This window comes from Eucalyptus grandis, chromosome 10 (genome assembly GCF_016545825.1).
Source record: "Eucalyptus grandis isolate ANBG69807.140 chromosome 10, ASM1654582v1, whole genome shotgun sequence".
NCBI classification, from domain to species: Eukaryota; Viridiplantae; Streptophyta; class Magnoliopsida; order Myrtales; family Myrtaceae; genus Eucalyptus; species Eucalyptus grandis.
In genome coordinates, this window is record NC_052621.1 from 18,603,862 (window position 1) to 18,631,361 (window position 27,500).

The 27,500-nt window shown below is 39.9% G+C and overlaps 4 protein-coding genes across 5 annotated transcripts; 3 read left to right on the top strand and 1 right to left on the bottom strand.

Annotated features, from left to right (window-relative positions):
* Positions 1-557: 557 nt before the first annotated feature.
* Positions 558-3,970, bottom strand: LOC104423692 (integrin-linked protein kinase 1-like). Its single transcript, XM_039302863.1, has 9 exons — positions 3,716-3,970; positions 3,472-3,564; positions 3,193-3,276; positions 2,903-2,994; positions 2,668-2,788; positions 2,235-2,314; positions 1,491-1,553; positions 1,082-1,173; positions 558-712 (listed from the first exon to the last, which is right to left on the bottom strand). Exons 1-9 carry the CDS (start codon positions 3,968-3,970, stop codon positions 558-560), a joined length of 1,035 nt encoding a protein of 344 aa, XP_039158797.1.
* Positions 3,971-7,482: 3,512 nt separating this feature from the next.
* Positions 7,483-8,021, top strand: LOC104423693. The gene is made up of 2 exons (XM_039302864.1): positions 7,483-7,570; positions 7,669-8,021. The coding sequence occupies exons 1-2, from the start codon at positions 7,483-7,485 to the stop codon at positions 8,019-8,021; spliced, it is 441 nt and encodes a 146-aa protein (XP_039158798.1).
* Positions 8,022-12,720: 4,699 nt separating this feature from the next.
* LOC104422124 (loganic acid O-methyltransferase) lies at positions 12,721-15,800 on the top strand. Of its 2 annotated transcripts, none has more exons than XM_039303312.1 (4): positions 12,721-12,868; positions 14,092-14,306; positions 14,542-15,198; positions 15,340-15,800. In XM_039303312.1, the coding sequence occupies exons 2-4, from the start codon at positions 14,223-14,225 to the stop codon at positions 15,691-15,693; spliced, it is 1,095 nt and encodes a 364-aa protein (XP_039159246.1). In that variant the 5' UTR covers positions 12,721-12,868; positions 14,092-14,222; the 3' UTR covers positions 15,694-15,800. The 2 variants fall into 2 exon arrangements, with proteins under 2 accessions (XP_039159246.1, XP_010032657.2); XM_010034355.3 differs by having other exon boundaries at positions 14,092-14,303.
* A 3,868-nt stretch (positions 15,801-19,668) lies between these two features.
* Positions 19,669-20,627, top strand: LOC104423695 (probable S-adenosylmethionine-dependent methyltransferase At5g37990). The gene is made up of 3 exons (XM_039302865.1): positions 19,669-19,808; positions 19,916-20,186; positions 20,328-20,627. Exons 1-3 carry the CDS (start codon positions 19,669-19,671, stop codon positions 20,625-20,627), a joined length of 711 nt encoding a protein of 236 aa, XP_039158799.1.
* The last annotated feature ends 6,873 nt before the right edge of the window (positions 20,628-27,500 follow it).

Genomic DNA, 27,500 nt, shown 5'->3' on the forward strand with positions numbered 1-27,500 from the left:
AATTCAGCAGAAAAATACAGGCCTCGTGAGGCTGGAGGAAACTTCTTCGAGTGTTTGGATCACAGCTGTGAAGTCAGGCCTTTGATGTGGATCCTTACTTATGCAGTCCTCGATTAATCTACAATCGAAACTAAAGAAATTGAGTATGATGAAAGTCTCAGCTTGTAGGCCATATTCATATTGCATAATACCTTGATGTATAAGCATGTGGATTATCCTGGAGGTTAAAGTTGCTATACTTTTCGTAAACCAGTCTTTTTGCATTTCAGTCAATATGTACTTGCCTTTACTAGACCTAATCATGAAATACTCTGAAAGCATACTAAATCTTGAGAGATGCAATGAAAAATTGAAGATATTCTATTTCAGCAACTTCTTTGGGATATCTTATATGTTAATAACTCGCTATTGATTTAAAATCACTGTCCAACCATGGAAGCAAGAGATGCAAGCGCTTAACTCTGATTGACAAAAGATGAGTTTTCTCCGTATGAAACTCATAAAGCAAAGTGAAGTACTTGGACAATATAGAACTCGATATGCATAAAGGGCTTCACTTACTGTTGAATTCTTTTTGGACATTTGCTCATCTGGAACTTCGCTTCGAAATCAGCAGACTCCATATGCATGGCGTCAGAGTTCTTACTATCCGGCAGGTGCCTTCCTTCTAACATCTGCTCTCCAATTGAATAATCCCAGACAAGAAATAACTCTTGTAAGCATAAAAAATGCAACAGAATTAGCAGGAAATAGAAGAGAAAAAAGGATAGGAATGGCAAGATTTATGAAAACACAACAAAATGATGTTTTTCAGTCACTGATGAATAAAAGTAGTTGGTGATAAATTTATGGAAGAAAAGCTACTTTTGCTGCCTATGAAACAAGCTATTTGCACTCGTCATATCCAGTTTGCTGACCTGATAAATTATGATTCCAACTGAAAGGATATCTTTCTTGATGTCACCCGATGGGTTTCTTTTGTGGCCAGGGCCGTCCTTTCTTCGACCTGTGAAGCAGAAGACTTGATAAGAGGAGTGGGTAAAGTTAATAATTAGTAAATGAAAAACACTTGGTCACATACTGGTTTCTTGATTAGGGTGAATTTGCTCATAGAACATTTGGACCCAATATTCACCAATCTTTACGTGTCCTCCTTCATCCTGTAACAGGTTTCTATATACAAACGGAGGAAGCATAGGTGAGATACACTGACGCAGGGCCAGGACATGACTTCAAAACTATTCTCAGTTCTAAAAATTGATGAGATACAAAGCTGGGGCATTCAGTGGTGCCACAAGTTGTATTACTTCTACTAAGACTTCACTTTAGCTTGTGCTCTGTCTAACCATTCTTAAAGAAGTTCACCATCACTTTATAAGTGCTGTAACAGAAAAAAAGTCTAGGAATCCACTTGATCTTAACTGTGTCCTAAGTTTCATTACCTGACATCACTTCAGCAAATGAAGTCCATGGCCCAGAAACGTACTTACCTGGGATGGAGATGATTGTGCACTATAGGAAAGGGTTTATGCTGGTGGAGATAATTCATTCCCCTGCAAATGATTCGGAAATTGATAAATGTATGATGGTGGTTGTATAATGTATTTTTTGAATGATCCAACTTAAATCGGTGAATATGCAGCACCCTTTCTTTTTGGTCGAAAAAGTGCCTTGATTTTAGTGATAACTTAAAAGTAGGCCACAAGAGGAATCGAAATCATAACATAATAAAGATTAAAGAGGATGGAGGGGTTTGGAAATCCAATTCAGGCTCAGAGACTCGTTTCGATAAGCAGCACACTTAGACTTGTAGTTTTATCAGCAATATTACTAGCTATGCATGCTTATGCTGCTTCAACTGAGTCCTCAATCAGGTAAATCTTGAACTCTTGAGCACATGATGTATGTTTTCAACTTAGTGTTTATGAAATAAGCATGGTTATGATGTTGCATAGAGAAGATAAAAGTTTCTAAACCGAAATATTACAAGTTGGCCATCAGATTCAACCGCAAAGAAGACAGCTGAAATTGCAAAGCTTCAAAGTACTACTTTCAGACCATTTGCTTTCACTAAACATCATGAATTTAAATAGTCTAGCCACTTAGAAGGGTAAATAAGAGTCGACTCCTAAGATATATAATGTATTAAAAGGTTTGCACAGCTGAAGTAATATCAGAAATGAATTTTATTTCCCATGAGAAAAAATTTTAAGAGACAGGGCAGCTTAATTAACCTAGCTATGTCCAGTGCGTATTGCAAAGCAGTGGGCAGTTCTAATCTTACTTTCCCATTCACGATGTCCTCCAGATTTCCCTGAAACACATTTGGAACAGCAAGGTGAATGGACAGTTAATAGAAAGATTGATGAGTGAAGCAACTTCCTAAGAGTTCAAGCCTTGGTCTGCTCAAAAGAGTCTTCACTGTGCAAGGCAAACCTTAATTAAAAGCAGAGTTCTATATTTGATCTTAAATATTCTTCAGTCTGTCTGCACGATATTTTGTTCATTGAGCCTCCTAGGCATTGAAAACAACAGAATTCTAACAGATAGTGAGATGGGATATCTCAATCATAAATAGTAAATGAAGATTCATGCACAAAAAAAGCAAATTAGTTTACCACAGAGGGAGGGTCATTTTAGAAGTAGAGTAATAAAGTTTGATGATACCTTCGGTAAATATTCAGTGATCAAAATCATTTCCTCTCCATGCACAATTGAACCGAGAAACTGCAATATGTTGGGGTGCCTGAGTTCTCGTAAGAGAGTGTTATCCTTCGCTGATAATTTCCTGTATAATGCTTGTAACAGGAATATTCAGTTCCCTTGCATACTTCCATTGTCAGAGATAAATTAATCCACGAAACCATGGAAGGAAGATGAGAAAACCTGAAGCTTTACGCACATTTTGACTGGATGGCAGATTTGGCTCTTAATTATGGTTTTGACAACCCATGTTCCACGCCACTTGACCTTTTCAGACTCGCCAAATACACCCTGCAGCAGAAACAATGGTAATGACTAACCAATAAAAGAAAGACTAATTTGCAGTCATTTACTGACACAGTGTCCGTAGTTTTGCCATGTAATATAGTTAATGTGATGTAGCTAATCTCGATGTGATTTATATCCTTGACAAAGTACTAAACATGGCCTCTTTAGACACCTCTTACATCTGTTCATAGAGGCTCCTACCTGTTCGACAATGGAAGAATGAAGAAGATTAAGTTCTGTGATATCGATATTCACTTCATTCAAATCAGAGTCATGTCGCACTGGCTGAAAAATAGAAATTACGGGGTTAGACACATTCATTACATCCATTTTCTCTAATAAAAGCTAACAGGGTGCTCTCTAGGAGACATCACATATGTTTGGGCAGATTGCTCAGAGGACTTGGCTCAACAAGTAATGAAGTCCACATTGAAAAAGTTTTCTTTGAAGTAACTTTGCTGTAGAGATTAAGCTGGTTACCATTGGTTGATCGTTTTTGAGATCTAAGCTGCCATTCACTTCCAGGATCCTGCAAATATCTCGGTGTCCATAACTTCTCGCATCACTCAAGGGCTTCAGGTAAGAAAATCATAGAATTTTAGTCTGATAAAGAACATTAAACAGACACATGATGGTTTTTAACCTCAAGCGCGGTATCTTTAGAAAAAGAAAAATCAAACAAATCAGTTATCAACAAGAGATGATGCACTAGATAGAAGCTTACACTGCGGCCCCATCGATCTTGAAGGTTAACGTCGGCCTTGTAAAGAAGAAGAAGCTCAACGATAGGAGCATGGCCTTCACTCGCCGCGAGATGTAAAGCAGTCCTCTTATCATAGTCTTGGACGTTGGGAGATATGCCATTCCTGAGCATCTGGTTCAAGCCTACTCTATCACCCCTCGAAGCAAAGCTCAGAAAGTTTCCAATATGTTGCATGTCAAAGTCATCGGTAGATTCTTCACGCAGCAGCTGACCCATCATCTTGATCTCAACAAAACTTCACAGCTTCCCTGTAAAGCATGAGATCATTCCCTTGTCTAGTTGTGTCCAGCAAGAATATAGAAATTAACTATCGCGTGAAAGGAAGCGAGAAACTGCATTTAAAATGTCTTCTTGGTCTTTTGCTATCCTGGAGTCATGTGTGAGCAACAATGTCGCCACTTGCCTAGCCTCACCCAGTTTGTAAGAATCTAACTTCTGAGCACATCAGCGAAGAAGTTTGGCCTAGTAATAGTAGTCTGCTGAATGGATAGCCCTTACTTAAATGACAAAGTGGAAACCGGCGGTTAAACCTATGAAAGAAGTATTGGGCTCAACGGCCAATTCCCTTGTTCTTGTCTGTTTTGAATTGATGCCAATTTTCGGATTTATTCATCAATCGTTCAACTTTATTGAGTATCTTTGAGCTCCTAAGACGAGAATGAGTGATGGTACTATTTGTAAGACTCTTGAGATTTAAATACCATATTAATAGTCTAGTACTGTCCATAAGTTGAGTTAAGAGCCCGGCGAGGATTGAGTCTCGAACCAGATCTGGGGGGAAAATCCCTATCTAATTACGGAAAGGAGTATATATCTAGTTGAGATTCCTTTTGGGCAGTGTAATTAGAAGTTGAATTATGATCCAAGCATTTAGTATTATTGTGAAGTTTGTTCTCTGCAGTTTACTAAGGAAACTGATGAAAGCGAAAAGAAGAAATCAGTATAATTAGAGATGTAAAGATTCTCATTTATTCTTGTAGCATAGAAATTTGTATAGGAACCCTGTTAATTATTTTTTGGTTCTAGAGGAAAGGATTTACTGAAAAGTGGGCTCTAATTATACGGACAACCATTCTGCAAACAACTATCATCCCCATCTTTCTTTTTATACAAATCAAATGAGGAACGCACAGGTGTTAAAGACATTGCAACTGTGAAAAAACTAGTCAAACTGTCAAATTCAGAAGAGGAATTTGAAGCAAACTTTATATATTGGTTCAGAAACATATAAGATCCATCAGAAGGTCTATGTGGTCTGGAATGTGCAACAACATCAGAAGGTACATCATTTTCACTCACCGGTCTAGGTCTAGAGCCTGATGATCTTGATTCCTAAAAGACAGGAATGCTTAAATAAGTCAATAGTTTGTTATATTCAACCCTATATTTATAATCACAATGAGAAGGTGAATGCAAGTGTTTGGACATAGGTTCCTATCAGCCAAGAAAGTGAGTTGTACTAAAGGAGATTGTTGGCTGCCCCAAGAAATTAACCGCTTCTGCTCATTTTTTTTTTTAAAAAATCAATCAACAAGCATCCTTTTATAATTTATTTATGTTATGGCTAAAATATCACCTAAAGGGGCGGGTGAATAGGTGATTTTGCGGAAATAAAAAATTTAAATAAATATTGCAATGAGACAGCTTATGATGAAGTGGTCAGATCTTACCGATGTACAATTCTACCACAATTAATAAATAGAGTAAAGGATAAAGAATTGCATACTCAAGATTATAGTGGTTCGGCTTTTGCAAGCCTATGTCCACTCTCCCGCGCTACAACCAATTGGCTGGAATCCACTGATAAGAACCGATCAAAGTTTACAAGATTTAAGCTTTGAACATTTAAGCTTGTATAACTCCTCACACACTCTCAACACAATGATGCTCACAGTGACAAATGTATAATCAAGACACTCTTCAGACTTTGAAATTAAAAGCTTCAATTCTTGTGAATACTAATTCTGATTCCTTCAGGAGATCTTCTTTTATACACCTCCTAGTCCAAGCTGACCGTTGAACATATCTCTAGGAGGACTTATCAAGCCAATCCACCTATTGGCCTAGATCTGGTTGAGAAGATTTGATGATTTCAAGATCGCCGAGATGATACTTCTCATAATTTATGCCGCCTATATAGCAGTTTGGGTTTCCATAAGTCAAGTGCTTACGAATGGAAAGAATATTTCACCTTAAATTAGTCATTCCAAGAAATCTAAATCTTGAGAGACACTTTCCTTTGGAACTCCTTATATATAAGGCAGGAAATCCAATCAATTGCTACTAACCATTGCATGAGGATATTATCTTCTTCCTAGCCGTTTGAAATAACACATAAGGAAGGAAATAATTAAACCACAACTATGGTTTTGATTGATAACATTTATCACATCCCATCAAACTTTCAACTGTTGTCTTTGATTATCATAACATAACACAATCTTAATCATAGGCAACCAAAATGTCTTAAATAAGTCTTTGAATTTGGTTCTCTAAGTCTGATGAGTAATGTTCGATGATACATATCATAGTTTTCATCAGAACTTTTTGATCAACCAAATTGCTCCAAGAATATCACCTGAAAATTCTTTCATCAGAATCATTGAACACTTATAGAAATGTTTTGCCAATCTTCAAAATCAATTTGGGAAATTTCCTCAACACTTTATATTTATTATTCAACTTGAGCAACCAGCCATGACAGAGCCAAAAAAGCAACTTGGCGGACCTAATAATATAGCAGGTCCAGTGCTAAGTGCCCTTGTGTTTGTCTGCTTTTGAGAGAGAGAGAGAGAGATGGCCTCTGCACCAACTTGATCGCTTCCAGCAAACGAAGGAGATGGCTTGTACAGTTACACCTGCAACTCCACCTTTTAGACAAGGCATTCGGGCGAACGTATTTCATCGGCAGCTTTTTGTCTTATTCTCCCTCATGGCAATATTTTACAGTTCTGTTTTTCTATATGATGTCCTTTACCAGGCTGATAATCATATCATGTCTCTTCTTTATGTCCAATCATCAAGTCCATGATACCCTATAAAGTATTTTCTTTATCAGAGTGTCTATTGGCAGGATTTTAATCAAGAGTTGAAATTTTGCAGAAAAGAGGAGTAGAGAGCACCAAGGCCTTGATCAAAGAGTACATCGCTGGGAAGCTCAATGCCAACTGATTCATCTCTCCTTTGGCAGCCTCGGCCACATTCTGCATCGCAGATTTAGGCTGCTCTGTCGGGCCCAACACCTTTATTGCAGTGCAGAACATCATTGAATCCCTTGAACTCAAGTTCAGTTCTGATGACCTCAGTTCTGAGGCCATTGAGAGTTCCAAGTGTTCTTTAACGACTTCACATCCAACGACTTTAACGTCCCCTTCAGATCGCTCCCTTGCGATCGGCACTACTTCGCTGCTGGCGTACCCAGAGGATTTCACGACCGCCTATTTCCCGAAGCTTCGATCCACATTATCCACTGTTCCTATGCCCTGCACTGGCTGTCCAAAGTGCCAAAAGAAGTCATGGATAAGGAGTCGCCTACATGGAACAAGGGAAGGATCGACTATGCATACAGCCCTCGAGAGGTCCACGAGGCGTACGCCACTCAATTCACTAGAGACGTGGAGCGGTTCCTCAGAGCCAGAGCGCAAGAGCTCGCGTGTGGAGGGCTTATGGTCATTGTTGTTCTGTGCCTCTCGGATGGGATGACCGTTTAGCAATGCTTACTCATAGCAATGGGTGGAGTCCTAGGTTCCTACCTTGTTGACATGGCCACCGACGTACGACATCCGTTTTCGAGTTTGCCCCTTGCATTGACGTTTGGTCAGAAAGTCGAGAATACGTGGAGGTCATCTCTATGGAATGTTACAAGCTCCTTTCTAATTTGCGCTCAATGATCATTCTTCCCCTCTTGGATTCAGGGGTTGCTAAGCGAAAACGATGTGGACACTTTCAACCTCCCCGGATACTATGCTACTCAGCAAGAGCTAGAAATAGTCATAGAGAGAAACGGTTTGTTCAGCATCGAGAGGATCAAGCTGCTCGATCGGGCCAAACCGACAGAGGGACCATCAGAGTGCGGCTTCCGTCCATGATCGCCTCATACTTTAGGGCGGTCCTGGAGGGGCTCGTCAAGGAGCATTTCGGGGCCAAGATAGTGGACAGGTTATTCACCTGGTTTGAGAAGAAGATCAAAGAGTCTCCCCTGCTATCGGATCCGCGATACAAGTCACCCCGCGAACTGCTCATCCTCCTCAATCGCAATGTCGTGTGATTCAGGAGTGTACTGCATTTGATTTGAAACAGATAGACTCTTGTATGATTAGTCCCATATGTGTTGTTTGGCGTTGTCCATTGGAGGGTCTGACAGAAGCTCTACCATCCATGTGTGCAGACCTCTCTCTCTCTCACAGCTAAAATATATGATTAGTTTGTCCACAAGCTCAAATGGCATGTACCAAGTCCTATGGGAAAAGCACATCCCAGACAAGAGGCCAACGTGCATAAATCTTGAATTCCTAGGCAAAGAACATGCGTCCCAAAACTTTTAAAAGGTATACTTAAGTGTTATTTAAAAAAAAAAAAAAAAAAATAGATACTTAGGCCTGTCTGTTAACCATCCAAATAGTGTCTAATTCTGATTTTTTTTGTTTCTCGGAGCAATTTGGGAACAAAATCGCGTTTGGTAAAATTTTTGTTCCTGGAACAAATTTCTATTTTTTTTTGTTTCCGAAAGTAGATTTGAAACAGAATCAAGAATAAAAAAAAATGTTGATTCTTGTTTCCGGGAACAAATCTAAGAATCAAGACCATATTTCTCTTCTTCTTCCCTTTTCTCTTCTCCTCTTCTTCTTCCCTTTTCTTCTCTTCTTCATCTACCACCATCCCACGGTTGCCGTCCACTGTTGTCTGCCGTCCGCCGCCCATTGCCGCTAGTCGCCAGCAACCAGTCTAGCGAGGCCGAGCCTCGATAGGGCTGGGCGAGCCTTGCGATCTAGTGAGGCCAAGCCTCACCGGTGGCTAGGTGGGCCTCGCCCAGCCCCGGTGAGGCTCAGCCGACGAGGGCCGGCCTTGCCAAGGGCTGACAACGCTCTAGTGAGGTCATCGGCCACTTGAAGAAGAAGAATAGGAAAGAGAAAGGAAAAAAAGAAAAAAAGTTATTTAAAAATTAAAAGAAAATGATTTTGAGTAGAAATTTTGAGCACGATACCAAACGTGATTCTATTCCAGAATCATAAATTTTGGATAGTTACCAAACGGTTTAAAATTGCTTAGAAATTGTTCTCGGAAACAGAATAAAAAAGAATCATTTATGATCAGAATTTGTTTCCGAGAACATAATCATTATCAAACGCACCCTAAGTGCCAACTCTGGTGAGTGTGACGAAAATCCAACATTACACTATTTTATTAATAAAATCATTCTACGTGGCTCGTCAGAATGTCCACTCAACAATCCTTGTTTAAAATAATGTCATCCTCCATGTTTAAGTGCCAATTGTGGTTAAAAAATGATGACCTAAGTGTCAAGTTATACTATAAGTGATCACTTAAGTGTCACTCTTGCTTATAAGTGAATACTTAAGTGTCAAACTTTGTAGAAAGTAATCATTTCAGTGCCAAAATGACATCATTGAGCATTATCTTGTGTAGTCTACATGGATTTTTTTTTTTTTAAATGCCATAGTTCAGTTGTTTAACCAAAAATTCTCGCCTTTGATACTTAAATGTTCCCTTCTTCTTTGGCCAAAAATTCTCATCTTTGGTACTTAAATGATCCATTCTTTTCTGATTCTAGCACTTAAATGTACATTTTGGAAGTTTTTGTACTTATGTGTCCCCTGTGCTAAATTGTGGCACTTACGATGTTTTTTTTGCCATGAATTCCCCAAGAATGTAGGCTGAATTACAGTCATCTGTCCCTAAAGCCCTTTAATTCTAAGAAGGGGTTGGTAGACTTCTAGGGACAACCTTGGCTCATTGCTAAAAGCAAATTTAAAAAGATCAAATACCACCCAAGGACGAGGAACCTCAATTCCATGCGAGTCCGTCGCCACAACCGATGTGAGCAAAAGGCTTTGACTTTTAGCCATATTCCTTTCCACTTCTTGTCCCTTTAAAGTTTAATGGTGATGTCATGTTTCTTCCTTTTAAGCCTTTTAAAGACTTGTTCAGGTCCAATGTGAATAATAAATACGGATGATATAAAACAATAACATTTCATAGAAGAAAGGGAGACGACTAATCCATGATTAAGTAATACCAATGAGAGGTCCTATGCTTAGAATGAGGGAAAACAGAGTCAGTTGTTACAAGTATGCATTTCCACTGTGGGTGAACCTCTTGTTTAAGCCCTTTAGGGACAGCCTCTTAGTAACAAACTACCCAGTGATTTAGTTTAAAGCATAGAGACACTTAAGGGTGCCAAGATGGTAATGTTTCCAACTAGCCGAGCTACATTTTTTAGAGGATTCTACTAGGCTGGAGAAGCATAAGTGTTTAGAAAATCATTTAGAGTTTTTACAAACACGCACTTTACTTCAAGGGACTCTGCCCAACACATTACATTATCTTTGTCTTTTATAAGTATTAAGAGGTCACAAACAAATAAGGACCATGCTCACAAGTCCGAAACAGAAGCTTCGAAAAATCGAGTCAGCCATTTCATGATGGCTTTGGAATTGCTGGAAAATAACACTGCCATCTTTTGCTCACCAAGACAAAAAAACTATAAAGGCTAATGTCACAAAAAATTTCAAATTGATACTTTTATAATAAATTTACACAAAACTAATTTTTTTAATTACATAAACCTCAAACCGGTACACATATGATAAATTTATTTCAAACTAATTTTTTGACCATCAAAAACTCAATATTGAGGCTTCTTTTTATGAAGATACTCTCAATTAGCTTCTATATAATTAAATTAATACAAAATGATACACATATGACAAAAGAAGGGGTACAATGATACACATATATTAGTAGATAGGTATAAAATCAATCCAAACTACCTCACAAAAATCTTTTTTTAAAATGAACAAGATTAAGTACCGAAAGAGCACTAATTGACTAATTAGTGCAATCAAGTTCCGACTCTAAATTTTCTGGTTGCGTAGGAAGTGGACTACACTTCCATGCCTCACTTGATTTCTAGTCAACCTTAATAAGCTAATGACGACTCCTTATTACGAAATTCTTAAGAACACCCCAATGTCACGAGAGGTATGGACTTGGGAGAGTTCATGTCTAATCATGGATCTTAGGTCCGTTCTTTAGTCAATACCCCTAAATCTATTCCCTTCCCTGAGGGGTAGGTCGCGACAAATTTGAATTCGGATAACGATTTATTAAATCAAATTTGTTGAGAAAGATTTTTCAAGAGGATTAGAAATCAAATGAAGAAGCAATTCCTTCTTGAACTATCTTTCGGACATATAAAAGAAAGCAATGATGATATGATCTACCACCATAAGACAAAAATGGGCACACTATATTTTATTTTATCTATTTATCTTTTAGGGGCAAAAGTGTCTTTGTTGGAAGAAAGTTGAACCCTTGCTAGTGTTGTTTTTGTTGAAGTAGTGGGGCCCAAGATCAAATTTGTTGACTTTGGGCATCCGTATAAAATGCCTAGGCTTTTTTTTTTCTAAGGAAAGTGCTGCACAAGGAAAAAAAAGGAAAAAAAGAGAGAAGCTGCACGTCCAAAAGAAGCCGCATGAAGCGTTGAACAAGAACATGAAGCTGTACGTATGCGGAAAAAAAGATGAACACTGGAGTTCTTGTTTTTGGCATACATAGAGCATTTTGTTTGAGCTTGAACACTCAGTCATTTTGTGCCATGAGTTTACATCTAAGTAACTTATTTATTTGTAAACATTTGGGTTTGAGCTTAAATCTAGGTGTAGGAAATACTTGAGTGTTTAAGCGGTCTTTGAATGTGGTGAATTATTCGCTACTAGCTCTTTCCATGGACGTAGGTATTGATACTCATACCAAAACACATAAATCTCTGGTGTCCTCATTATTCTATATTTATTTCTCTAGTAATTTCACATCGAAGTAAATTGTAAGATCATGTCATTTCTGTGTATTATATTTCAAAAATAATCGTGCCGGTTATGCTTGAACTTAAGTTAAGGGGCCTAGCGAGGATTGAATCTTGAACTAGGTTTGGGGGAAAAACCCAATCTAATTGTGGAAAGGAGTATATATCTAATTGAGATTTCTTTTGGTCAGTGTAATTACGAGTTGAATTATGATCCAAGCATTTAGTATTATTTTGAAGTAATGTTCTTTGCAGTTTACTGAGGAAACCAATGAAAGTGAAAAGAAGAAATCGATCTAAATGGTAATGCACAAATTCTCATTTATTCCGGTAGCATAGAAATTTGTATAGGACTCTCGTTAATTTTTTTGGTTCTAGAGTAAAGGATTTTTTGAAAAGTGGGTTCTAACATATGGACAACCTTTCTACAAACAACTATCATCCTCGTCATTCTTTTTATATAGATCACTAGTCTAGGTCTATGATCTGATGTTCTTAATTCTCACCAACTACAAGACGCTAGTTCAATAGTTTGTTATATTTGACCCTAATTTTATAATCACAAGGAGAAGGTAGATGCAAGTGTTTGGAAATAGGTTACTATCAGCCAAAAAAGTGTGAATCATACGAAATGAGATTGTTGGCCGGCCTAAGAAATTGACTACTTCTGCTCATTTTTTTAAAAATCAATTAAAAAGTATTCTTTTAGAATTTCTTTATTTTATCATTCAATTCGAGCAACCAACCTCAGTTTCTTCGGAGCCAAGAAAGCAACTTGGCTTATCAATCACGACAGACCTAAAATAATTGGTCCAATGCTAGGTGCCCTTGTGTTTGCGTAAAATATGATTTGGTAGGCCCAAAAAAAAAAAAATGAAAAGGGATAAGAGAGGACTTCAGCTTTGAGAGAGAGAGAGAGAGAGAGAGCTCGGGGAAAAACAGAAAGGAAAAGGAGGAAGAAAAGAGAGGAGAGAAAATAAGAGAGGAGAAAGCAGAAAGAGGAAAAATTTTCGCACGTTCACGATCCATGCAACTTGCAAAACCGACTCAACTTCGTTTTTATAACACCAGTAAGTGTTCATGCCCTTCGTTCATTCAATTGAAGTAGTTTTGAACTTAGGGCTTGAATTTGGAATTATTGGAGATTTGTGCGACGAAGTCCCATTTTTGAGTCATTGAGCTGTGCTTTTTTTTTTTTTTATAGAAATGACAGCTTAGGATGTTGTGAAGTTATAGAATTTTACGGATCTTGATTTGAGCTTACGATTTGCCTACAACCAAATTTCAAAATTTGTTGCGCGTGCTAATCAGTTCCGAACAGTAACATTGGGGCCTGAATTTCAGCCATTTTTGGTGAGGTTTTGGAGTTGCTAAATTGAGGTTTTTGTAGTATATTAAAATGGCTTTCTGTGGACTGTACACTTGTTTGAAATGGATTTATGTGAAGGAACTTATGGCCCAAAAAATTTTAACACACGGGCTGCGTATACGAGATAACAATAGGTTTCCACTAAGGACGAGTGTTTTGCTGGCTCAGTGTGTGTGTGTGAAAGTTATCTCTGTGTGTGTGTGGGGCTCATGTTTTGAAAGTTATCTGTGTGTGCGCGCGCGTGCGTGCGCGCGCATGTGTGCGCGTGTGCGTGTGTGTGGGTGCGTGTGTGCGTATTTTGGTTTAAGAAACAAGTTTTGAAATGATTTGATAAATACTTTACAAAAAGTATTTCTGGTAAATGAATCGAATTGCCAAAAGATTATACGTTTTGATTTGTTAAACCAATATTTTGGTTTGACTTTATAAATTGTGGAGGTTGTTGTGGATTGGTGTTGATGCTCAATATCACTGTGAGCCCAATGAGAGGCTTGTGGGTAAGCGTATGCTAGTCTAGGATATCATTGTGGGTCAAGTCACTGGTTAATAATAAATGGAAACCTAACTAGGGAGGGAATCTTAGTCATTTTTTCACGATTGTTACATGTGACCATAGTTAGATACTTGAACATGAGATGGTCAATGGAATAGACCATTAACTTGTGTTTTTATGAGATTAGCTAATAGATTGGATCATTGGTATTTGCTTATTATAATCTTGAGTATTTGGTTACGGACAACATATTATGCTAAAGAAAGAAATATTCCATTTTTAGCCTTGAAAGTTTGTTAAATTCTGAATTTGGTGAAAATGAGTTACGTTTGTGTTTTAAATATGCATGATAATTGTTTGATCCATTTAGAAGAAATACATTACTCACTAGGCCATGGTAACTTATTTTCTTTTCTTATCACATTTGTCAGGTCCGTCAATTAATGGTCGTTAAAGCGAGAGCATTATCGTCTTACATCCATCGGGGAAAGGACGGCTATATCATTCCCTCTCTATAGGATTTGGGGAGTGACAGTTGTCCACTTGAGAGAGAGAGAGAGAGATGGCCTCTGCACCAACTCAATCGCTTCCAGCGAACGGAGGAGACGGCTTGTACAGTTACACCCGCAACTCCACCTTTCAGGCAGTGCATTCTGGCGATCATATTTCACCTGCAACTCTTTATTGTCTTCTCCCTCATGGCAATGTCTTCCATTTTTTTTTCCTTTTTTGGATGATGTCCTTTATCTGGCTAATAATCATATCATGTGGCTTCTCTATGTTTAATCATCAAAGTTCCCGATACCCTATTAAGTACTCTTTTTTTTTTTTAATCAGAGTGTCCACTGACAGGATTTTAATCAAGAGTTGAAATTTTGCAGAAAAGGGGAGTAGAGATCGCCAAGGCCTTGATCAAAGAGTCAATCGCCGAGAAGTTCGATGCCAACCGATTCATCTCTCCTTTGGCGGCCTCAACCAAACTCTGCATCGCAGATTTAGGCTGCTCCGTCGGGCCCAACGCCTTTATTGCGGTGCAGAACATCATCGAATCCCTTGAACTCAAGTTCAGTTCCGCTGAGGCCATCGAGTTCCAAGTGTTCTTCAACGACTTCACATCCAACGACTTCAACACCCTCTTCAGATCGCTACCTTGCGACCGACACTACTTCGCGACTGGCGTACCCGGAGGATTTCATGACCGCCTATTTCCCAAGGCTTCGATCCACATTATCCATTGCTCCTATGCCGTACACTGGATGTCAAAAGTGCCGAAAGAAGTCATGGACAAGGACTCGCCTGCATGGAACAAGGGAAGGATCGACTACGCATACGGCCCTCCAGAGGTCCACGAGGCATACGCAGCTCAATTCGTTAAAGATGTGGAGCGCTTCCTCAGAGCCAGAGCACAGGAGCTTGCGTGCGGAGGGCTTATGGCCCTTCTTGTTCCGTGCCTCTCATCTGGGACGACTGCCCAGCAATGCTCAATCATAGCAATGGCTGGTGTCCTAGGTTCCTGCCTTGTTGACATGGCCACTGAGGTATGACATCCGTTTTCGAGTTTGCGCCTTGCATTGACGTTTGGTCAGAAAGTTGGGAGTACATGGAGGTCATCTCCATCGAATGTTACAATCTCCTTTCTAATTTGAGCTCAATGATCATTCTTGTTGTCTTGGATTCAGGGGTTGCTAAGCGAAAACGATGTGGACTCTTTCAACCTCCCCAGATACTATGCTAGTCAGCAAGAGCTGGAATCAGTCATAGAGAGAAACGGTTCGTTTAGCATTGAGAGGATTGAGCTGCTCGATCGGGCCAAGACTGACGGAGGGACCATGAGAGTGCGGACACCGTCCATGATCGCCTCATCCTTTAGGTCAATCCTGGAGGGCCTCATCAAGGAGCATTTCGGGGCCGAGATAGTGGACGGGTTATTCTCCCGGTTCGAGAAGAAGATGGAAGAGTCTTCCGTGCTATCAGACCCAGGATACAAGTCGCCCAGCGAACTGTTCATCCTCCTCAAGCGCAAAGTCGCGTGATTCCAAAACATACCGCATTTGATTTGAAATAGATAAACTCTTGTATGATTAGTCCCATATGTGTTGTTTGGTGTTGTCCACTGAAGGGTCTGACAGAAGCTCTATCATCCCTGTGAGCAGACGTCTCTCTCTCTCTCTCTCTCTCTCTCTCTCTCTCTCTCTCTCAGCTAAAACATATGATTAGTTAGTCTACGAGCTCAAGGTCAAATAGCATATAACAAGTCCTCTGGGAAAAGCACGTCCTGGAGAAGAGATCAACGTGCATAAAACAAGGTGAATTCCCCAAGAATGCAGGCTGAATTACGGTCTTCTATACCTAGAAAGGGTTGGCGGACTTCCAGGGACGGCCTTGGCTCGTCGCTTGAAACAAATTCATAAAAGATTCAATACCGTCCAGGGAGGGGCAATCTCAATTTCATGCGGGTCCCCGTCGCCACAACTTACGTGAGCAAAAAGGCTTTGACTTTTAGCCATGTTCCTTTTGACTTTTCATGCCTTTTGAGTTTGACGGTGATGTGAACAATGAATATGGATGATATAAAGCGAGACATTTTATAGAAGAAAGGGAGACTACTAATCCATGATCAAGTAATGAATGAAGTTTACCAAGGCTCTTTCATGATGGCTTTGGCGTTACTAGAAAATGACACTGCCATCTTTTGCTCACTAAGACGAAAAACTATAAAAGCCGATACTAAGAAAAATTCCAAACTAATACATTTATAATAGATTTACACAAAACTAATTTCTTGATCACTAAAAATCCAAAACTGATATACATATAATAAATTTATCGGCAAAAGAATAACGCAAGTGCAAAAATTTGGTATGGAAGACACTTAAGTATCAAAAGTTACGAAATGTACACTTATCAATTTTTTTTTGAAAATGAGGACACTTAAGTGTCAAGTCTATTGACTCTAGCTAAAAATCCTATGTGACAACTTTTTAATAATATAATTTGCTTACGTGGCTCGCCAAAGAGCAAAGTCAACAAATAAAAATAAAATAAAAAACCAAATTGACATCATTTTGCCTCTTTTTTGAATTTTAATATAAATATTAATTAAATTAAATTTAAAATTAATTATTGAAAGAAAGGAGATGAAGATTAGAAGGCAAGGGTTGTGCTTATTCTTCATTATTTTAATTTAGTTATCAAATTTAGTTATAAATTTTATTTTATTAAAATTTAAAAATTCAAATGATGCACAACAATAATGTTTTTGGCTTTTTTTTCCACGTTAGCATGTAAAAGGACATTGTTTTGCACTTGTCTTTCTAAGAAAAATGCTAGTTCAGCATTTTGGTCAGATTTCTAATCGTTGGTACTTAATTAATCTATTTTACTTCAATTTTAACATTTAAGTGTACCTTTTTGGAACTTTTGCCATTTAAGTGTCCACTCATATCAAGTTTTGACATTCTAGGTGTTTGGCTTTCCTAAATTTATCCCAAACTAATTTTTTAACCACAAAAAGTCCTAAATTGGTAGTTTTTTTTTAATAAAATTACTCTCCATTAGTATCCATACAATTGGATTTTTTTTTTTTTTTGGTAAAAGGTAAGTATTATAGATTAATACCATGAAAAACTATAAAATAATACACATATAACAAATGAAAAGAAGGTAAAGCCCCAAATTGATACAACCAAATGAAAGCAAAGACGTTCCGGCAACAACAATGAAAAACTATAAAATAATACACATATAAAAAATGAAAGGGTAAAACCCCAAATTGATATTTCTGTCAACTGTCACATGTCATTCAATTTAGCAATTTGATGGTAAATGAAAAGTAACATAATGCAAACTTGTCATAGAAATATTGGTTTAGGGTTTTTGGTACAGTTTGGGGTTTTTTGTGGTATTAATCCAAAATATAATGGGTCTCATCCACATTATTGCTTCCTTTAATTGGGGAAACGTTGGTTATATCATTTATTGTACTAGTACATGCGCATATGTGTCTCCGAGCAAAATACTATGTTATCTAGGAAATGGAAGGTGAATTTCTCAAACGAGCTATTGATGGCAAAACCTTATATATCAGCAGATCGCGTCTATCCATGACATTTCATGAGAGTTTTCATCATTTCTCAGGTTCCATGATATGTAATATAAACCAATAAGTCAACTTCTTGGCTATAAACGAGCTTTGTTCTTTAACATACAATGCCTAAAATTTTCCTTCATGCGTACAATTGCACAAACCAACATATAGTTTGCTTCTATGTTAGGACAAGTTGATAGGATCCCTTTCTTGACGTCCCATGTTCATTTAGCATGGTGACAAGGCTGCAAAAAGGGAGAAAAGAGGGACAACGATTTTTTTTTCGCTTTTGACTTAATAGGCCTCGGCAAGAGACCTATGTGATCGTCTACCAGCTAAAGTGGCAGAAAGACCGACCAAAAAAAAAAAAAAAAATAGTGGCAAAGAGAAGTCCCTTGATAATCATGCCACTTATGCCTGAACTAGAGTTAAGAGCTCCGCCAGGATTGAGTCTCCAACCGTCTCATTAGAGATGTACTAAATTTCTTTCGTTTATTCTTTAGTATTTTTTTGTAATGTTCTTTGCAATTTACCAAATTTGTATTAGGACAAATTCCCATATTCATTTTTTTTTTTTTGGTTCTAGAGGAAAGGACTTATAGAAAAGTGGCTAATATACAGATAACCTTTCTGCAAACAATTATCATCCCCGTCATTCTTTTTATATAGATCAAATGAGGAACGTGCAATTGTTTTATCTTAAGAAAGAAATTGCAACTATGGAAAACTAGTCAATCTGCCAAATTCAGAAGAGAAGTTTGAAGCAGACTTTATATATATTTTTTGGTTCAGAAACATTTAAGATCCATCAGAAGGTACATGTGATCTAGAATGTGCAGCAACGACTTTTTGCTCATATATATTTTTTCTCACCAACTAAGTTCAGAAACATTTAAGATCCATCGGTAAATTTGGTACATGTTTTCTATTTTTTTTTTTTTTTCCTTTTTTTTCTTTTTTTTTTTTTTTTTTTTTTTTTTCTTCTTTTGAATGTGCAAACGCGGCCTCGCGGCCACCGAAGGTACATCACTTTTGCTCATTGGTCTAGGCGAGGCCGAGCTCGCCCCGGCGGGCGGGCACGTGATTTGATGATCTTGATTCTCACCAACTAAAATACAGGAATGCTTATATAGTTTGTCATATTTGACCCTATTTTTATAGTCACAAGGAGAAGGAGAATGCAAGTGTTTGGACATGGATTCGAATCAACCAAGAAAGTATGAGTTGAACTGAAGGAGAGTGTTGGCCGACCTAAGAAATTAATCGATTCTGCTCATTTTTTTAAAAATCAATTAACAAGTATCCTTTTACAATTTCTTTATATTTATTATTCAACTCGAGCAACCAGTCTCAGTTACTTCAGAGCCAAAAGAGTAGCTTGGCCTATCGATCACGACAGACCTAATATAGCAGGTCCAGTGCTAAGTGCCCTTGTGTTTGTCTACTTGAGAGAGTGAGAGAGAGAGAGAGAGAGAGAGAGAGAGATGGCCTCTACACCAACTCGATCGCTTCTAGCGAATTACACCCGCAACTCCACCTTTCACGCAGTATATTATGGCGAACATATTTCACCTGCAGCTTTCCCTCTTATTCTCCCTCATGGCAATGTTTTACAGTTTTGTTTTTCTGGATGATGTCCTTTATCGGGCTGATAATCATATCATGTGTCTTCTTTATGTTCAATCATCAAAGTTCTCGATACCCTATAAAGTACATTTTTTTTTTTTTAATCAGAGTGTCCACTGGCAGGATTTTAATTGCAATCTTGCAGAAAAGGGGAGTAGATACCGCTAAGGCCTTGATCAAAGAGTCAATTGCCGAGAAGTTCGAGACCAACTGATTCGTCTCTCCTTCGGCGGCCTCGACCAAATTCTGCATAGCAGATTTAGGCTGCTCTGTCGGGCCCAACACCTTTATTGCGATGCAAAACACCATCGAAACCCTTGAACTCAAGTTCGGTCCCGATGGCCTCGGTTATGTGGCCATCGAGTTCCAAGTGTTCTTCAACAACTTCACATCCAACGACTTCAACACCCTCTTCAGATCGCTCCCTTGCGACCGGTGCTACTCCACGGCTGGCGTACCCGGAGGATTTCACGACTGCTGATTTCCCAAGGCTTCGATCCACATTATCCATTGCTCCTATGCCCTGCACTGGCTGTTCGAAGTGCTGAAAGAAGTCATGGACAAGACTCGCCTACATGGAACAAGGGAAGGATCGACTGCGCATATGGCCCTCCAGAGGTCCATGAGGCGTATGCAGTTGAATTCGCTAGAGGTGTGGAGCGTTTCCTTGGAGCTAGGGAGCAAGAGCTCGCTTGCGGAGGGCTTATGGCCCTTGTTGAATTGTGCCTCTCCCCTGGGACGACTACGCAACGATGCTTACTCATAGTAATGATTGGTGTCTTAGGTTCCTGCCTTGTCGATACGGCCATCGAGGTACGACATCCATTTTCAAGTTTGTTCCTTGCATTGACGTTTGGTCAGAACGTCGAGAGTACATGGAGTTCATCTCTATGGAACGTTACAAGCTCCTTTCTAATTTGCGCTCAATGATCAATCTTCTTGTCTTGGATTCAGGGGCTGCTAAGCGAAAACGATGTGGACTCTTTCAACCTTCCCAGATACTATGCTAGTCAGCAAGAGCTAGAAACAGTCAAAGAGATAAACGGTTTGTTCAGCATCGAGAGGATTGAGCTGCTCGACCTGTCCAAGACTGACGGAGGGACCATCATAGTGCTCACGCCGTCCATGATCGCCTCATACATTACGGGGATCCTGGAGGGGCTCATCAAGGATCATTTCAGGGCCGAGATAGTGGACTGGTTGTTCACCCGGTTCGAGAAGAAGAGAAGAGTCTTCCCTATTGTTGGACCCTGAGTACGAGCCGCCCAGCGAACTGTTCATCCTCCTCAAGCACAGAGTCGCGTGATTCCGGAGCGTACTGCATTTGATTTGAAAGAGATAAACTCTTATATGACGAGTCCCATCTGTGTTGTTTGGCGTTGTCCATTGGAGGATCTGCCAGAAGCTATCATCCCTGTGAGTTGACCTCTTTCTCTCAAGCTAAAATCTGATTAGTTAAGCCCTGTTTGGCAACCATCCAAATAGTGTCGCGTTTGGATTTTTTTCCCTGTCAAAACTTTTTCCAAAACTGGGAACAGATTTACTCCCAAAATCAGTTTTGGCCAAGAATTCAGAATAAAAAAAAAATATATATGATTCTCCATCCCAGAATCAAAAAGGAGAATCAAAATTGCCAAAGCCTTATCTCCTCTACTCTCTCTCGTCCTCTCATCTCGACTCTGCTCATCAGTCTCATTCTCTCCCTCCTCAAGAACGGTGGCTTGCTGCTCCTCCCTCCTCAAGAACGGCGATCGGCGATCGCTGCTTCTTCATCATTGAAGGGCGTCGTTCAAGGTGAGTTCCCTTCTATGATTGGTTCGGCGTCGTGACGGGTGGCGCTCGCTCGACGAGCGACCCACGGCCCGAATCGGCGGGCGCCCACATCGATCCGGCGAGGGGTCGCTCGCCGAGCGACCCTTGGGCCCAAATCGGCGGGCGCCCTCGCCGATCGGCCGAGGGTCGCTTGCGGCGACCCTGGGGCCGACTCGGCATCGCTCGCCCTCGTCGAGCTGGCCGAGGGGTCGCTCGCCCTCGCCGAGCTGGCCGAGGGCAAGCGACGGCGAGCTGGTCGATGGGTCGCTCGCCATCCGACCCCTAGGGCCGATTCGGCCGCTCGCCCTCGCCGAGCTGGCCGAGGGCAAGCGACGGCGAGCTGGCCGAGGGGTTGCTCGACGTCCGACCCCTGGGGCCGACTCGGCGGGCGCCCTCACCGAGCTGGCCGAGGGCGAGCGACGGCGAGCTGGCCGAGGTGTCGCTGGCCTTTTCTATATTGTGCTGGATCTGTAATTTTGTGTGCTGTGCTTGGTCGAATTCGAATCTGGAAATTGTGATCTTTGACTTATAGTGTGAATCTTAGATCCGAAATGATGCTAACGTTTAGGTGTATGGATGTATCATGTAAGCGAAGTGGAGGTCAGGCAGTCCTTGTCTTTTAAGGTTGTGTAGGAGCTGTGTCTATTATCTTGATTATTTTTCTCGCCCCAGACTGAGTATCTCCTCGATCCGGACAAAAACTGGGCATTGCATTGCGACTCGGGTTCACAAAGGGTTGTTCTTGGTGATCAGATCCCAATTTGATTAGGACGAGAGTAGATTTGGTTTTATAGAGGTTATGTGTTTGTTGGAGAGTCAAATTTGGGCTCTAGCTTTGTAGAGGTGAGGCAGTATGATGAAACAGAAGTTAATGAACGCGAAAATCGTTGATGGTCTTTTACGCATGGAAGTTGGAGTGAAATAGAATGGTTTCCTTGTTTCACGTGGATTCATTTTGATCTTGAGTTCCTGCATACTACTATTGCTGATTCTTTGCGCGGAGAGCTTATTCTTGTTTCGATGTCATGCAGGGGTTACGTCGGGATTCACAGCTCCGGTTTCAAAGACTTCCTTTTGAAGCCAGAGTTGCTTCGTGCTATTGTGGACTCCGGTTTCGAGCACCAATCCGAAGGCAAACTTCATATTCATTGAAGTATTGCATATCAAATGGCAAGGATTACAATATGCCGGAGATTCAATAACTTTATGTTTACAACTTTTGTAATATTGTTTTTAATTATTGACTTATCAAAGCCGATATTCAAAGTTGAACAATGGACTATGTTACTTTATTATTCATGTCGCGACCTACCCTCGGGGGGAGGGAGTAGGTTTAGGGGTATTGTCTAAATGACGGGCCTAAGGCCCATGATCAGGCGCGGGCTCTCCCAAGCCCATACCCCGCGTGACGTTGGGATATTCTTTAGAAATTTTGCACAAAAGGAGTCGCCACTAGCCTATTGGGGTCGGCTAGAAACCAAGTGAGGTATGGGAGTATACCTCACTTCCTACGCAACCAGAGAATTTAGGTTCGGGGACTTGATTACACTAATTAATCAATTAGTGCCCTTTCGATGTACCTAATCTTGTTCATTTTAACAAAATGATTTTTGTCAGACAGTTTGGATTAATTTTATACTTATCAACTAACATATGAGGTGATCATGCGGGTGCGCAATCATTAAAGTAAACATCATAATTATCAAGATTCTAATTGCCATAAAATTAAACACATGCAATCAAACATAATTAGATTTACAAATTAAACATGCAACATAATCAATATACGAGCACATAAAAGTCTAATTACGCTAAAATGGCAATACATGGCAAATCCTAATCAAATCCCATCATTTTGGATTTTCGAAATTTTTTTTTATTAATTAATTTTTAAAAAAAAATTAAAAATTAAAATTTTTAAAATTTTTTTTTTTTTTAAAGAAAAATAACTAATTTCTAATTTTTAAATATTTTTTGGATTTTCGAAATTGTTTTAATTAATTTTTTTAAATATTTTTTTTTTTTTGATTTTTTGAATTAATTTTTGATTAAAAAAGAAGTGAACCGGGTCGGGTTCGGCTCGACCCGACCCGGTCAACGCGGATCGGGTCCGGTCGGAGACCGGACCCGGGTTCGGCCCAGGTGGGCCCGAAGCATAGGCCCAGCCCAAGAATCCCTCTCTCTTCTCTTTTAAAACAAAGCAGGCCCGCAAGTCTATACCAAACTAGCCCAAACTAAACTAGCCCACAAGCCCAAACTAAACTAGCCCACAAGCCCAAACTAAACTAGCCCAAACCCAAAAGGCCGATGGCCCACTACTACAGGCCCACGTGGATAGAAACCCTACCCGGTTCGCGACCCGTACCCGACCCGGTTTCGGGCTGAAACCTAGGGTTTGCTGGCGGCGCTGACAACGGCGGCGGCGGGCTTGACGGCAGCGGCGGTGCGGCGGAGACGCGGCGGCGCGGCGAAGCAGAGGCGGAGACGCGGCGATGCGGCGGAGCAGAGGCGAAGACGCGGCGGCCGGCCTGGGATCTGCTGGCGTCGGGGGCAGCGGCGTCGAGCTACAAGCAGAGCACGGCGGGTTGTCGCAGGCGGAGGAGCGGCATCGAACGAGTAGATCACGGGCAGAGCAAGGGCAGCAGGAGCTTTGCGCGGATCTCGCTGTTTGCAAGTGAGGCGAAGCGCGACGGCGGATGGCCTGGTGGTGCAGCGGAGTTCGATCAACTCCCAGATCTGGTTCGTCTCCGGCTGGTTCGGCGTCGGGAACGCTGTGGGCGGCGAACGACGGCAGCAGCAGCAGGGAGGCGTTGTTCGATGAGGGTCAGCAAGCAGCTCGTCGGGACGGAGGGCGGCGACGGCTCGAGCGGCGTTGAGCGCAGCAGGTGGCGGCGGCTACGCGGCGGACGGCAACGACGACATCGGGGTCTGCGAGGATGGGCGGCGGCTGCGTCGGAGGCGAGCGGAAGCATCAGGTCGTCGCGGGCGGAGTCAGGCAGCGCTCGGGCGCGGTGGCTCTGAGTTTGCCCTCCCTCTCCCTTTGGTCTCGGTTAGCTCGGCGTCGGGAGCAACGGCGAAGGGTGCTGCGGCTGCTGGCGTCGGCAGAAGCGGCGTCGAGTGCAGGGAGTCCGACGGCGGGAGCTCGAACGGCGTCGAGCTCGGAGGGCGGCGGCGAGGACGGCGTCGGTTTGAGGCGGCGAGGCTTCGGGCTGCAGGAAGCAGCGTTCGGAGGGCAGCGGCGCAGACGGCGTCGAGCAGCGCCGCCGCTGCCCTCCTCCCCCTCCTTTCCCTCTTTTTCTTCTCTGCTTTTTTTGGTATCCTCCTCTGTTTTTCTTTTCTAGTTTTTTTCTTAGTTTTCCTCCCCGCCCCCTCTCTCTGTCGAGCTCCCTCCCCCTTCCTCTCCTCTCCTGCTGCTTCCTTCGAACCCCCTCCTCCTCTGCTAGGGTTTCACGCACGAGAGGAAGAGAGAAAGCGGCATGGGCCGGGCCAAGGCGAGATTCGGCCCGGCCCCTTCCATGTCTCTTTTTTTCTATTTTTTTGTTGTTTTTTTTGTTTTCTTTTTTATCTTTTGTTTGCTTTGTTGTTCTTTTTTTTTTTTGTTCTTTTTTTTTTATCATTTTTCTTAAACAACTAATTCCTAATTCTGTAGACAATTAAATCCTAAATGAAAAATGGGAAAAATTAGGTGTCAACAATTCATTTAATGGATAAGGTGTAGTGATGAGTTTCTCATTAAAGCCTTTTTTTTTGTTTCAAAGAGTCATGTTAGTTTGAAGACTTTTATTTTCTTAAACGTTGGATGTTCAGTTTTGGGGAAGGGAATAGAGAGAGAGAGAGAGAGAGAGAGAGAGAGAGAGAAGTATCTTGGCTAAATTAAAATTAACCTTCATTCATATTAAATTAACATTCATTCCTATTATGAAATATATATTTGTTGTATATAGAATACATATTTAATTTTATATTATAATTTAGTATTTATATTTATTACATATTTTAGGGATATTAGTATAGTTTATTCTATGGTTTATTATTTACTATATAATAAAAAATTTTAGTTAATATTTTTATTACTTAGTATAAAAATATAATTAATCGAGTGAATGGTTTATGAAAATTCAATATCAAATTTATATTAATCTAAAAAGGTAATTAAAAAAGAATTGGAATGAAAATTTTATATAGTTACCAAACACGTTTCTATTCTTTTTCTATTCCAGAATCGAAATTTTATTCGTTACCAAACGCGTTTTTACTCAAAATCGGTTCCCGGAAACGAATCAAAAATAATCATTTCTGGTCGAAATCGGTTCCCTAGGGAACAAAATCGTTACCAAACGCGCCCTTAGTCCACAAGCTCAAATAGCATACCGAGTCCTCTCAAAGAAGGTCGCTGAATCTGGAAAAAAGCACACCTTAGACTAGGGGTGAGTATAGTTTCAAGGTAGAACCAAGGACCTAAATATCGGACTAGTAGGAACTGATTGAATTCTAGATTTAAGGATATGCATGGTAGGTTCCGGGTTCAAGTTTTTGATGATAAGGTTGAAACAAGACTTTGTGTTTTTCTTGTATTATATTTTCACACAATCATACAGCAATTTATGGTGTCCAATAATTACTAGTTTAAACTTCCACATTGGTGATATACATGATTGAGACTATTACTCTGTTAATATTTCATATTTTTCGTATATCTAAATATAAGTTATGATCAATCAATTGTAGGAGATTGTGGTCACTAGAGATGATGATTCACTATAATCGTTCAATTAAAAGTACAAGTGAAACTTGGGTAAATCCTAAAATTTATTACTTGATAGGTTCCAAATTATTAAGTATGCATAAAAGATTTCAATTTTTAAAAATTAGGATAATATGTTCTAACTTATAGGTTTTAGATTTCATATTTCAAGTGGAACTTGGAACCACTTATCCTTATTTTGGATAAGAGACCAACGTGCATAAACCTAGGAGAATTCCCCAAGAATGCAGGCTCAATTACGGTTGTTTGTCCCTAAAGCCCTTTAGTTCTAAGGAGGAGTTGGCAGACTTTTAGAGACAGCCTTAGCTTGTCGCTAAAAGCCTATTCACAAAAGATTTATATGCCATGCCATGATAAGGAATCTCAATTTCGTGCAAGTCCATTGCCGTGCAAGTCCATTGCCACAAACTAAGTAACACTGACACCAATACTCAACACGCAACACAACATGACATATTGACACGTCGTGCCTTAAAGAATAGAGAATTTTGACACGTCATGATACGTTATATATTAAATGTATTTGTTTTTATGATTATATTAATAAAATTAATTTAATTCAAATTCATAAATAAATAAATAAAGCTTATAATGAATTTACATTAAAAACATTAATCTACCATTTGTTCATATAATTTATTGTTTCAATTTGACAAATTCAACTCCGTTCCAATAATTCATAAAACTTAAGAGGAAAAAAACAAACAATTCACATTCTAGATTAGCGTGTCGAAGCATGTCAAAAAAGAAGAGAAAAAGAACTTGGGGAAAGTGAATTATGCGTTGCGGAAGGTGAAAGTCATAAGAGAAGAGATGAATAAGTTCTTCTTCTTTCCTCCTTTATTTTTTAATTTTTTTTACTTTTTAAATATTTATATTGTGACACATCATTTATTGAAAACTTTTAAAATTGACCCCATATTTGTTAGAGTTACATGTTGGAATTCCGAACTCGTATGTTGGGATTCCGAACTCAAATGTCAGTGAGTGCTGAAAGAGTTAACTAGGTGTTGGATTTTCCAACACGTATTAACCAAGAGTCGAAGAGTGTTGGATATGTGTCAAAGTGTTCGACATAAAATGAAAGCTTCTAAAGAGTGTCGATACTTTATAGGCCACAACTGATGTGAGCAAAATGATTTGATTTTTAGAGTTTGATGGTGATGTGAACAATGAATGTGGATGATATAAAACACAACGTATTATAAAAGAAAGGGAGACGTTTGTAATGAATAAAGTTGATCATGGCCATTTCACAATGGCTTCAGTATTGCATGACACACGCATCCTTTGCTTGCTAAGACAATTTTAATAGAGAGAGAGAGAGAGAGAGAGAGAGTTTAATGCCATGAAAATTTAAAATTGATATACATATGATGAATTTATTTAAACTAATTGTTTTGATGATAAATAATCTTAGATTGATAGAACTATCGCAAATTTACCGCAAACTAATTTTTTAATCATCAAAAATCATAAATTGGTATATTTATGTCAATTTTATCCTTTATTAGATTCCATTAAATTAGATTAATATCGTGAAAAATCAC

Bases quoted from the DNA above. Each gene is read 5' to 3' on its own strand.
- LOC104423692 (XM_039302863.1), bottom strand. From the start codon at position 3,970: ATGGGTCAGCTGCTGCGTGAAGAATCTACCGATGACTTTGACATGCAA. The intron at 3,565-3,715 runs GTAAGCTTCTAT...TCTTACCTGAAG, and splicing joins AAGATCGATGGGGCCGCAGT to CCCTTGAGTGATGCGAGAAG. The intron at 1,174-1,490 runs GTAAGTACGTTT...GTTTGTATATAG, and splicing joins CACAATCATCTCCATCCCAG to AAACCTGTTACAGGATGAAG.
- LOC104423693 (XM_039302864.1), top strand. From the start codon at position 7,483: ATGGGTGGAGTCCTAGGTTCCTACCTTGTTGACATGGCCACCGACGTA. The intron at 7,571-7,668 runs GTCAGAAAGTCG...TCTTGGATTCAG, and splicing joins GCCCCTTGCATTGACGTTTG to GGGTTGCTAAGCGAAAACGA.
- LOC104422124 (XM_039303312.1), top strand. From the start codon at position 14,223: ATGGCCTCTGCACCAACTCAATCGCTTCCAGCGAACGGAGGAGACGGC. The intron at 14,307-14,541 runs GTGCATTCTGGC...GAAATTTTGCAG, and splicing joins GCAACTCCACCTTTCAGGCA to AAAAGGGGAGTAGAGATCGC. The intron at 15,199-15,339 runs GTATGACATCCG...TCTTGGATTCAG, and splicing joins TTGTTGACATGGCCACTGAG to GGGTTGCTAAGCGAAAACGA.
- LOC104423695 (XM_039302865.1), top strand. From the start codon at position 19,669: ATGCAAAACACCATCGAAACCCTTGAACTCAAGTTCGGTCCCGATGGC. The intron at 19,809-19,915 runs GTGCTACTCCAC...GGCTGTTCGAAG, and splicing joins AGATCGCTCCCTTGCGACCG to TGCTGAAAGAAGTCATGGAC. The intron at 20,187-20,327 runs GTACGACATCCA...TCTTGGATTCAG, and splicing joins TTGTCGATACGGCCATCGAG to GGGCTGCTAAGCGAAAACGA.